At 41.9% G+C, this 11,559-nt stretch overlaps 1 protein-coding gene and 1 long non-coding RNA gene across 2 annotated transcripts; one reads left to right on the top strand and one right to left on the bottom strand.

Moving 5' to 3' along the window:
• Nucleotides 1-936: 936 nt before the first annotated feature.
• On the top strand, nucleotides 937-2,475 carry LOC123995870 (angiopoietin-4-like). The gene is made up of 3 exons (XM_046299549.1): nucleotides 937-1,009; nucleotides 1,237-1,425; nucleotides 1,590-2,475. Exons 1-3 carry the CDS (start codon nucleotides 937-939, stop codon nucleotides 1,955-1,957), a joined length of 630 nt encoding a protein of 209 aa, XP_046155505.1. The 3' UTR covers nucleotides 1,958-2,475.
• A 228-nt stretch (nucleotides 2,476-2,703) lies between these two features.
• On the bottom strand, nucleotides 2,704-3,550 carry LOC123995883. The gene is made up of 3 exons (XR_006831903.1): nucleotides 3,328-3,550; nucleotides 3,021-3,118; nucleotides 2,704-2,833 (listed from the first exon to the last, which is right to left on the bottom strand). It is a non-coding gene; the product is annotated as an uncharacterized LOC123995883 (long non-coding RNA).
• Between the last annotated feature and the right edge of the window lie 8,009 nt (nucleotides 3,551-11,559).

The following is an 11,559-nucleotide window of genomic DNA, read 5'->3' as shown; positions in this document are numbered from 1 at the left end:
AGCTCTGAGACCTTGAAGTAGTAGTTCCCCTTGCTCTGCAAGAGGTAGAGATACCTGATACCTCCACTATGGGTTCAATGCATCAAAACCAATGACATCTTTCTGCTCCAGCAAGCACTACTCATGTCAGAGTTTTTGCAGAGCAGAGTCACAGAGGATTCTAATCTAGAACATTGGTGTTGAACACTGAGGATAAATCTGAGGGAAGAGCATCCACAGAACAGTGTTAGAGAAGGAACTGATCGGTCTAGAGCATAAACTGACGAGTGTACAAAAGTAATCAGGTTATCAAAAGAACGTTACTCATTTTGCGTAATCCAATGGATTATGATACTAATTATTTTTCTTGTGATCTGTAATCAGCAGCTGATTCAATTTTTCAAGAAATCCACCCAACCCTGATGCATAAATAATACCATTTGAAACACTGCAATTCTACAGACATTTGAGAGATAAACACAAACTTTATTTTATTCCTTGTTCATTGGACTGTGCTGGATGTATTCCTGGCGTTTTGTAATTTCCTCTAAACTCCAATATTGGATTGTTTAGAGTGTTTTCTGTGGGGGCTTGGGGGGGTGAAGGGAGGGTGACCACAACAATTTGTGTGTAAAGTAAAGGTAAAGAGTGTGCAGTATATACAGCAACAGGGCTCACAGAGCCCACAATAACATTAGCACAAGCACATGGTGGTGGAGTGTTTTTTGCAACAACATTAACTATCTATCTATCATACTGAATCAGTGTCTGCAAGATCACATAATTATAGTATATTACATAACATAACCAAATAAGGCATAGTATAACGTTGCTGTAAGACAAAAAACACATACGTTTTTTGACATTTTAGGATGATTTGTTGATTCAAAAGTATATTTACATTGTATACAGGTGTATTGTGAGATGCTGGCAGACGGAGGCTGGACAGTCTTTCAAATGCGCACTGGGGCAGAGGTTCTTTTCAACAAGACGTGGGCTGAATACGAACAAGGCTTTGGGAATTTACAGAGTAAGGAAGGGTCCCTCTAAACACCACATATTCCACCAGCAACGGATACTGAGAACTGTGTAGTTTGCTGAGCCATTGTTAGACTAATTGAAATACATTTTTGTCGATAATGCTCATGTTTACTTCTAAGTCAAATTATCATACAGGGTTCCCCATAATGCAGTGCATTTACTCTTTAAGTATGTTTTTCACTTCTCAATTCAGTTATCTTCCCTGTGGTTTCCTAGAGGACCACTGGCTGGGTCTGAGTAAGGTGTTTGCTCTAACCAAGAAGGGCAGGGGGCGGAGTTCGACTATGCGGGTCAACCTGTGGGACTTTGAAGGGGGCACTGCCTTTGCTGAGTACCGTGACTTCCGTCTGGGCACGGAGAAGGAGAGCTACAAGCTGAACGTTGGAGCCTACAGGGGCAACGCAGGTAACTGTGATTTCAACAGCACAGGGGGACAGTGGTCATATTATTTACTTCAGTGTTATAGTTATTTCACATTTGCTGGCAGCAATAGGACTTCTACACATCACACATATGTCATATGATATGTATGCTGGGTTGATATTCTTAAATGGTGTATGCTTTGGAAGTCAATACAATCAAGAGTGAAGTAGAACTGCAGTATTCTCTCTTCCTCCCTCCCTGTCTCTCCGTAGGTGATGCCATCCGTGGGAAATACACCGGCATTGACCAGAACGGCTTTGGCTTCAGCACAACCGACAAGGACAACGACGGCTGCTCACCCTGCATCTTTGGCGACATCGCCGTGGACAAGTGCAGCTTCTTGGAGGGAGGAGGAGGGTGGTGGTACAGTCGCTGTGGCTCTGCCAGCCTGAACGGTGACTGGCACCCCGCCAGCGAACACATCGGCTGGATCTCTGGCCTCCACTGGGCGACCTGGAAAGGACCTGTCCAGTACTCGGCCCAAGCCAGCCGCATGATGATCAAGTCCGTGTGAAAGAAGATTATTACAGCAAACTAATACAAAAACGAATCATTAAAAAAAATCGTAAATTTAAATAAAACAATTAACAAGGCAAGGTTTGACAAACAAAACTATACTGAAACTATTATCTTTAACTTACTAAAATAACATAAAAACACTTGACCAGTTAAAAGGTCTATAAGCACAACATGGTCACAGTCACCATGTTTTCAGTGAAGAGAAGTTTTATTTGTTGCACTGCGACAAATCTGCATATCTAATGTGAACAGTTTAAATAGTTTGACATAACTTATAGTCTTGAATGTTGATATTGTATGCGTTTTCAACTATAATTATCTTTAGAATATTTGTTTAGCACACACTTGGCCCATACATACTTTGCCCAAGTTCAGACACCATTATTTTGCCCTGTAAACATGATTGAATTCACACATTCAAAGCTCTGTGTTTAAAGTGAAATAAAAAGTTGTACTCATTGCATATTAAATCAATCATTGTTTATCATCATAGAGTAAATAGGTTGTTGTTCTCCTCCCCTAGAAGCCTGGTTTGTAGCTTTGATTGAATCGGGATATTTAGCTTTGTTACACATTGCTACATTAATCCCGGGGCTCACTTGAAAAAGAGATCTCAATGTGACTGATCATGGTTAAATAAAGCATAAAAAGAATGAAGACTTCAACTTTGATGAACAGATTATGATTATCATATCAACATACCCTGTTGTGCCTACTACAACTATTTGAACATGACGTAACATTTCAGATAAAGCAGAGCAATTAGAAGAAAGTCTTCATCAACAATTTCATTTCTGTTTCAAATAAATGCAACCCACTTTCTCACCTGTAGGAGTCTCACTCAGCATACATGTTATTTCTTTACAGTGTCCTGAAGAGATAATTATGCACACACACACACACACGCACACGCATACACAAAGAGGTATTGTAACATGTAACAACTATTTTTATTGTGACGTATTATATTGAGGTATTAACCCAGAATAACCCAGAATGAGGACTAACTGGAGTAACGGACTTTGAACATTCTCAAGTGGTCATGTCTTTTGACTTACCTTCCTTCATTCTCTCTCTTCTGGAAGACTTTGCCATCTGGCTGCTCCTTCCATCGCACAGATGCACCTCCCTCTCTCTTGGTGATCTCTGCCTCTATCTAAAAACAACATGGACGACAAACGCTGTATAAAGATGTGATCCACAGAAAATGATCTGATGGCCATTTACTCATTTGTATAAGTGTAGTCACATGTCTGAGAGTTATTCTTTCACTTCATTGATTAGGCTACAGTACAACGCTGTCAAAGAGCCATAGCAAATCTATAGCAACGATCCAAATTTCCTCCCTGAAACCTCTCCTCCCACCTGTATGAGAATTTGCTCTTTCACCAGAGGGTCATTAAGGTCAACTCCTGGAGGTACTTTCAGAAACATCTTCACCATGCTTACAGTTTTCTTTCCTGTGAAGAGAAACATCTTGACATCAAGCTCGTATTCATTAGTGCACACCGTAGCAAAATGTTTTGCAACAGAAAAGTAAAACAAACGTTTCTTATACCCTTTGAAAGTAACTCAAATCAAATGTTCAAATCAAATGTATTTATATAGTCCTTCTTACATCAGCTGATATATCAAAGTGCTGTACAGAAACCCAGCCTAAAACCCCAAACAGCAAGCAGTGCAGGTGTAGAAGCACGGTGGCTAGGAAAAACTCCCTAGAAAGGCCAAAACCTAGAAAGAAACCTAGAGAGGTATTGCCTCTTAACTGCCTCTCATTCCGTATCATGTCCGTAATCTTTTCAATGGGATTGACGATTATATCATAACATTTGTGAAAATGCAGTAATTTAAGATATATACAGTACAAGTCAAAAGGTTGGACACGCCTACTCATTTCAGGGCTTTTCTTTATATATTTTATTTTCTACATTGTAAAATTATACTGAAGACATCAAAACTATGAAATAACACATATGGAATCATGTAGTAAGCAAAAAAGTGTTAAACAAATCAAAATATATTTTATAGCCACCCTTTGCCTTGATGACAGCTTTGCACACTCTTGGCATTCACTCAACTAGTTTCATGAGGTAGTTACCTGGAATGCATTTTAATTAACAGGTGTGATTTGTTAAATGTACATTTGTGGAATTTCTTAACCTTCTTAATGTGTTTGAGCCAATCAGTTGTGTTGTGACAAGGTATGGTTGGTATACAGCAGATAGCCCTATTTGGTAAAAGACCAAGTCCATTTTATGGCAAGAACAGCTCAAATAAGCAAAGAGAAACGACAGTCCATCATTACTTTAAGACATGAAGGTCAGTTAATCCGGAAAATGTCAAGAACTTTTAAAGTTTCTTCAAATGCAGTTGCAAAAGCTGTCTCTATCTTCTTGCCGTTTGTGCTGTTGTCTGTGCCCAATATTGTTTGTGCCATGTTTTGTGCTGCTACCACGTTGTGTTGCTACCATGTTGTTATCATGTTGTGTTGCTACCATGCTGTGTTGTCATGTGTTGCTGCCTTGCTATGTTGTTGTCTTAGGTCTCTATTTATGTAGCGTTGTGTTGTCTCTCTTGTCGTGATGTGTTTTGTCCTACATTTATATTTTATTACAAATATATATTTTTAATCCCAGGCCTTTTACCTTTTGGTAGGCCATCATTGTAAATAAGAATTTCTTATTTTTTGCTGCAAAGAAACCAAGAGACTTGCTTGGGCCAAGAAACACAAGCAATAGACAATAGACAGTTACAAATCTGTCCTTTGGTGTGATGGGTCCAAATTTGACATTTTTGTTTCCAACCGCCGTATCTTTGTGAGACGCAGAATAGGTGAACTGATCGTCTCTGCATGTGTGGTTCCCAACGTGAAGCATGGAGGAGGAGGTGTGAGGGTGTGGGGGTGCTCTGCTGGTGACACTGTCTGTGATTTATTTAGAATTCAATACATATTTAACCAGAATGGCTATAACAGCATTCTGCAGTGATACGCCATCCCATCTGGTTTGCGCTTAATGGGATTATATTTTGTTTTTTAACGGGTGTCACGCCCTGGTCTTAGTATTTTGTGTTTTCTTTATTATGTTGGTCAGGCGAGGGTGTGACATGGGTTTATTGTGGTGTGTTTTGTCTTGGGGTTTTGTTAGGTATTGGGTGTGTGACAAATCACCATACAGATGTAGGATCTTAATTTCACCCATATTGTCACAGCAAAATAATCCTGCAGCAACAGGATTTGAACATTTCGTCCATAATGTTGCTTGAACGGTGGTTATACACTTTTAGCTACATGAAAAGTGCAATACTGTTAATATAATCATGTGTTATTGCGGGTTTTCAGTGAATCTCTACATTTCCTGCGATGCAGCAAAATTCTTAGACTTAACTTACCCAGCAGAAGAGTAGTGAACAGCATGAACTGAAACATGCTGGCTGTGAGTGAGGAAGAAGGCCAAGTCAGTTCAGCATCGTGAACAAGAAACCAGGGGAATTTGGTAGAAACAAGGAGTCAGTCATGTGAATTGCTAAACATTCTGATATAACTCCATATTTCCTAGGTCATAAAGACAGATAAACTATAAACAGGCATGGCATACGTAACTGTACAGCTTATAACTGGACATTAATTTCCTTATAACACATATTTTGAAATAATCTTTATTAATGATTAAATTATGAAAAAATATGAATGAAATTCCACCCATGAGGCCAAAGAGGGTGCTTTTGGTAATTGACTGCAGGAAAGGGCTACATGGCTAAATCACACCAAATAAACTTAAACCAAATAAGGAGTTGATTTCAGTTAATTTGTCAATTACATTTTTTAATTGCACAATTAACCCTTTCACTCCCACTGATTTTTAGCTAGCGGTGGCTAAAGTTATCTGCTTGTAGTGACTGTTTAACGAAAACCGAACAAAGGATTATAGTTTCACTTGGCCCATAGACGACTTTCAGGGTGAGGAACCATCTAACACTAAACATCCCCTTGAAAGTCAGCTAAAAAACATTAACAATGGAACACCATTTAAAGGTGCATTCCATGAACTGTATTTACAAATATGCATATACAGTACATCGCGAAATTTAAAACAAACGGAAAAATACTTCAAGCTGCATTCTAAAGTCCATTCTAAAACAATATAAGAGTATTTAAAATATATAATACCACAGATACCCTGTAAGCTCAACCTCCAATGCTCCATTTGACCACCCTATAGAGGCAGACCGGTATGAACAGGTGGCTGTCTACAGTGAGAGGTTGTGTTTATTAGTGCTCAATCGTCCGTTTTTAATTTAATTTAAAAATATATATATTTCACCTTTATTTAACCAGGTAGGCCAGTTGAGAACAAGTTCCCATTTACAACTGCAACCTGGCCAAGATAAAGCAAAGCAGTGCGACACAAACAACAACACAGAGTTACACATGGAATAAACAAAAGTAGAATCAATAACACAATAGACAAAGTCTATATTCCATGTGTGCAAATTCCGTAAGGGGGTAAGGCAATAAATAGGCCATAGTAGCGAAGTAATTACAATTTAGAAAATTAACACTGGAGTGATAGATGTGCAGATGATGATGATGTGCAAGTAGAAATACTGGTGTACAAAAGAGCAAAAAATAGGCTATTTACAGATGGGCTGTGTACAGCTGCAACGATTGGTAAGCTGCTCAGATAGCTGATGCTTAAAGTTAGTGAGGGAGATACGGTATGAGTCTCCAACTTCAGCGATTATCGCAATTACTTTCAGTCACTGACAGCGGAGATCGTCGAAGAAACAGCGGCCAAATGAGGTGTTGGCTTTGGGGATGACCAGTGAGATATACCTGCTGTAGCGCGTGCTACGGGTAGGTGTTGTTATGGTGACCAGTGAGCTGAGATAAGGCGGAGCTTATATGCTGCTGATCAGCACAAAACACACCCACCACCCGCAAAGCCCATACTTAGATATGTTGCTCGAACCACATCCTTGTTTGTTTTTACACCCACTTATAGGAATATGGACAAAGAATACAGTTTAATTATTAATTAACATATTGAAATATGCACATCACACAGAGACATTGATAAAGATGTGTGTTTATTAGTGTATTATTCACAGTAGGCATCGACTGGCGCAGTACGTCCATGGAGGTTGAGTGTTTAATTGATCTTTAAGACAGTAACTAGAGGAGGATGGCACTAGCAGGAGGTTACTAATAAGGCTGGCATACCTTTACTCTTGCCTTTGTACTCTATATCTCTTTATGCTGTACAGTGCCTTCGGAAAGTATTCAGACCACTTGATTTTTTCCACATTTTGTTAGGTTACAGCCTTATTCTAAAATTGACTAACTTGTTTTTTTCCTTAAAATACTAGCAACAGTGTGTGAAAACCTTGTGAAGACTTACAGAAACGTTTGACCTCTGTCATTTCCAACAAAGGGTATTTAACAAAGTATTGAGATAAACTTTTGTTATTAATACTTATTTTCCACCGTAATTTGCAAATAAGTCCATTAAAAATCCTACAATGTGATTTTCTGGATTTTTGTCCCTCATTTTGTCTATCATAGTTGAAGTGTAGCTATGATGAAAAAAAGATGAGAGAGGCCTGTAATTAAGTGGGAGAACTTGCACAATTGGTGGCTGACTAAATACTTTTTTGCTCCACTGTAACTCAGTTCCATAGTTCTGTGTGTGTGTGTGTGTGTGTGTGTGTGTGTGTGTGTGTGTGTGTGTGTGTGTGTGTGTGTGTGTGTGTGTGTGTGTGTGTGTGTGTGTGTGTGTGTGTGTGTGTGTGTGTGTGTGTGTGTGTGTGTGTGTGTGTGTGTGTGTGTCAGTCACCAGATGTCAACTCAATTGAACACTAACAGGAGATTGTGGAGCGACCACCTAAAACAGCGTTTTCCACCACCATCAACAAAACACCAAATTATAGAATTATAGAATTTCTTGTGGAAGAATGGTGTTGCATCCTTCCAATAGTTCCAGACACTAGTAGAATCTATGCCAAGGCACATTGAAAGTGTTCTGGCAGCCTGTGGTGGCCCAACACCCTATTAAGGCATTTTATCTGGTTGTTTCCTATATTTTTGCAGTTAGCTGTATATCACCCTCTAGTGGAAATGTAGTTACCAGGTGAAAGCAAATTCTTAATGGGCATCTAGCATTGCTTTCACCTGGGTCATATTCATTAGTGCACACCGTATCAGAACGTTTTGCAACCGAAAAAGAAAAACAAGTGTTTCTTATAGGTCAAATCTTAGGTCATCTTAGGTTTCATTACATACAGTCGAGAAGAACTACTGAACATAAGAGCAGCGTCAACTCACCATCAGTACGACCAAGAATATGACTTTCGCGAAGCGGATCCTGTGTTCTGCCTTTCACCCAGGACAACGGAATGGATCCCAGACGGGTTGGATCCCCAAAAAAAGACTTCGAAAAAGGGGAAAACGAAGCGGTCTTCTGGTCAGACTCCGGAGACGGGCACATCGTGCACCACTCCCTAGCATTCTCCTCGCCAATGTCCAGTCTCTTGACAACAAGGTTGATGAAATCCGAGCAAGGGTAGCATTCCAGAGGGACATCAGAGACTGTAACGTTCTTTGCTTCACGGAAACATGGCTCACTGGAGAGACGTTATCGGAGACGGTGCAGCCAGATGGTTTCTCCACGCATCGCGCCGACAGAAACAAACATCTTTCTGGTAAGAAGAGGGGCGGGGGCGTATGCTTTATGGTTAACGTGACGTGGTGTGGCCACAACAACATACAGGAACTCAAGTCCTTCTGGTCACCTGATTTAGAATTCCTCACAATCAAATGTACACTGCATTACCTACCAAGGGAATTCTCTTCGATTATAATCACAGCCGTATATATTCCCCCGCAAGCAGACACATCGATGGCTCTGAACGAACTTTATTTGACTCTTTGCAAACTAGAATCCATATATCCGGAGGCTGCATTCATTGTAGCTGGGGATTTTAACAAGGCTAATCTGAAAACAAGACTCCCTAAATTTTATCAGCATATCGATTGCGCAACCAGGGCTGGAAAAACCTTGGGTCATTGCTATTCCAACTTCCGCGACGCATATAAGGCCCTGCCCCGCCCTCCTTTCGGAAAAGCTGACCACGACTCCATTTTGTTGAACCCTGCCTACAGACAGAAACTAAAACAAGAAGCTCCCACAATGAGGTCTGTTCAACGCTGGTCCGACCAATCTGATTCCACACTCCAAGACTGCTTCCATCACGTGGACTGGGATATGTTCCGTATTGCGTCAGACAACAACATTGACGAATACGCTGATTCGGTGTGCGAGTTCATTAGAACGTGCGTTGAAGATGTCGTTCCCATAGCAACGATTAAAACATTCCCAAACCAGAAACCGTGGATTGATGGCAGCATTCGCGTGAAACTGAAAGCGCGAACCACTGCTTTTAATCAGGGCAAGGTGACTGGAAACATGACCGAATATAAACAGTGTAACTATTCCCTCCGCAAGGCAATCAAACAAGCTAAGCGTCAGTATAGAGACAAAGTAGAATCTCAATTCAATGGCTCAGACACAAGAGGTATGTGGCAGGGTCTACAGTCAATCACGGATTACAAAAAGAAAACCAGCACCGTCACGGACCAGGATGTCTTGCTCCCAGGCAGACGAAATAACTTTTTTGCCCGCTTTGAGGACAATAAAGTGCCACTGACACTGCCCACAACTAAAACATGCAGACTCTCCTTCACTGCAGCCGACGTGAGGAAAACATTTAAACGTGTCAACTCTCGCAAGGCTGCAGGCCCAGACGGCATCCCCAGCCGCGCCCTCAGAGCATACGCAGACCAGCTGGCTGGTGTGTTTACGGACATATTCAAGCAATCCCTATCCCAGTCTGCTGTTCCCACATGCTTCAAGAGGGCCACCATTGTTCCTGTTCCCAAGAAAGCTAAGGTAACTGAGCTAAACGACTACCGCCCGTAGCACTCACTTCCGTCATCATGAAGTGCTTTGAGAGACTAGTCAAGGACCATATCACCTCCATCCTACCTGACACCCTAGACCCACTCCAATTTGCTTACCGCCCAAATAGGTCCACAGACGATGCAATCTCAACCACACTGCACACTGCCCTAACCCATCTGGACAAGAGGAATACCTATGTGAGAATGCTGTTCATCGACTACAGCTCGGCATTTAACACCATAGTGCCCTCCAAGCTCGTCATCAAGCTCGAGACCCTGGGTCTCGACCCCGCACTGTGCAACTGGGTACTGGACTTCCTGACGGGCCGCCCCCAGGTGGTGAGGGTAGGCAACAACATCTCCACCCCGCTGATCCTCAACACTGGGGCCCCACAAGGGTGCGTTCTGAGCCCTCTCCTGTACTCCCTGTTCACCCACGTCTGCGTGGCCACCCACGCCTCCAACTCAATCATTAAGTTTGCGGACGACACAACAGTGGTAGGCTTGATTACCAACAACGACAAGACGGCCTACAGGGAGGAGGTGAGGGCCCTCTGAGTGTGGTGTCAGGAAAATAACCTCACACTCAACGTCAACAAAACTAAGGAGATGATTGTGGACTTCAGGAAACAGCAGAGGGAACACCCCCCTATCCACATCGATGGAACAGTAGTGGAGAGGGTAGTAAGTTTTAAGTTCCTCGGCGTACACATCACAGACAAACTGAATTGGTCCACCCACACAGACAGCATCGTGAAGAAGGCGCAGCAGCGCCTCTTCAATCTCAGGAGGATGAAGAAATTTGGCTTGTCACCAACAGCACTCACAAACTTCTACAGATGCACAATCGAGAGCATCCTGTCACCGCCTGGTACGGCAACTGCTCCGCCCACAACCGTAAGGCTCTCCAGAGGGTAGTGAGGTCTGCACAACGCATCACCGGGGGCAAACTACATGCCCTCCAGGACACCTACACCACCCGATGTCACAGGAAGGCCATAAAGATCATCAAGGACAAGAACCACCCGAGCAACTGCCTGTTCACCCCGCTATCATCAGAAGGCGAGGTCAGTACAGGTGCATCAAAGCTGGGACCAAGAGACTGAAAAACAGCTTCTATCTCAAGGCCATCAGACTGTTAAACAGCCACCACTAACATTGAGTGGCTGCTGCCAACACACTGACTCAACTCCAGCCACTTTAATAATGGGAATTGATGTAAAATATATCACTAGCCACTTTAAACAATACTACCTAATATAATGTTTACATACTCTACATTATTCATCTCATATGTATACGTATATACTGTACTCTGGATATATGGAATGATCAGATCATGATATTTCACTCTTTCACACCGAGGCTTGGTGATTATCGAGGCTGGGAGTGTTGGAAAGCTATTTCAAATACTGTTAAAGAAACAGACTTGGTTGATTTACTGTGTGAGGTTAAGAAAACATGACTGCGAAACTCAGATTATTAGTGGTGGACGTGGTGAGTTATGACAATCACGAAATCTGACATTGCAAAATAGACACTTTCCTACTTTTGCATGCAGCAGCCAGGTACGTCGACTTCTGTGCGTGCTCAGGGGCACGCTCCCTCGACTGTATCAGGACAGAGAACATGCTCATTGC

Source organism: Oncorhynchus gorbuscha, linkage group LG14 (genome assembly GCF_021184085.1).
Source record: "Oncorhynchus gorbuscha isolate QuinsamMale2020 ecotype Even-year linkage group LG14, OgorEven_v1.0, whole genome shotgun sequence".
Classification (NCBI taxonomy): Eukaryota; Metazoa; Chordata; class Actinopteri; order Salmoniformes; family Salmonidae; genus Oncorhynchus; species Oncorhynchus gorbuscha.
Note: the sequence above shows the minus strand (reverse complement) of the source record. Positions and strands in the feature narration are given on the sequence as shown.

Coding starts and splice junctions, on each gene's coding strand:
- LOC123995870 (XM_046299549.1), top strand. CDS start 937: ATGCGCACTGGGGCAGAGGTTCTTTTCAACAAGACGTGGGCTGAATAC. Junction 1,010..1,236: donor AGGCTTTGGGAATTTACAGA/GTAAGGAAGGGT, acceptor GTGGTTTCCTAG/AGGACCACTGGCTGGGTCTG. Junction 1,426..1,589: donor AGCCTACAGGGGCAACGCAG/GTAACTGTGATT, acceptor ATGCTTTGGAAG/TCAATACAATCAAGAGTGAA.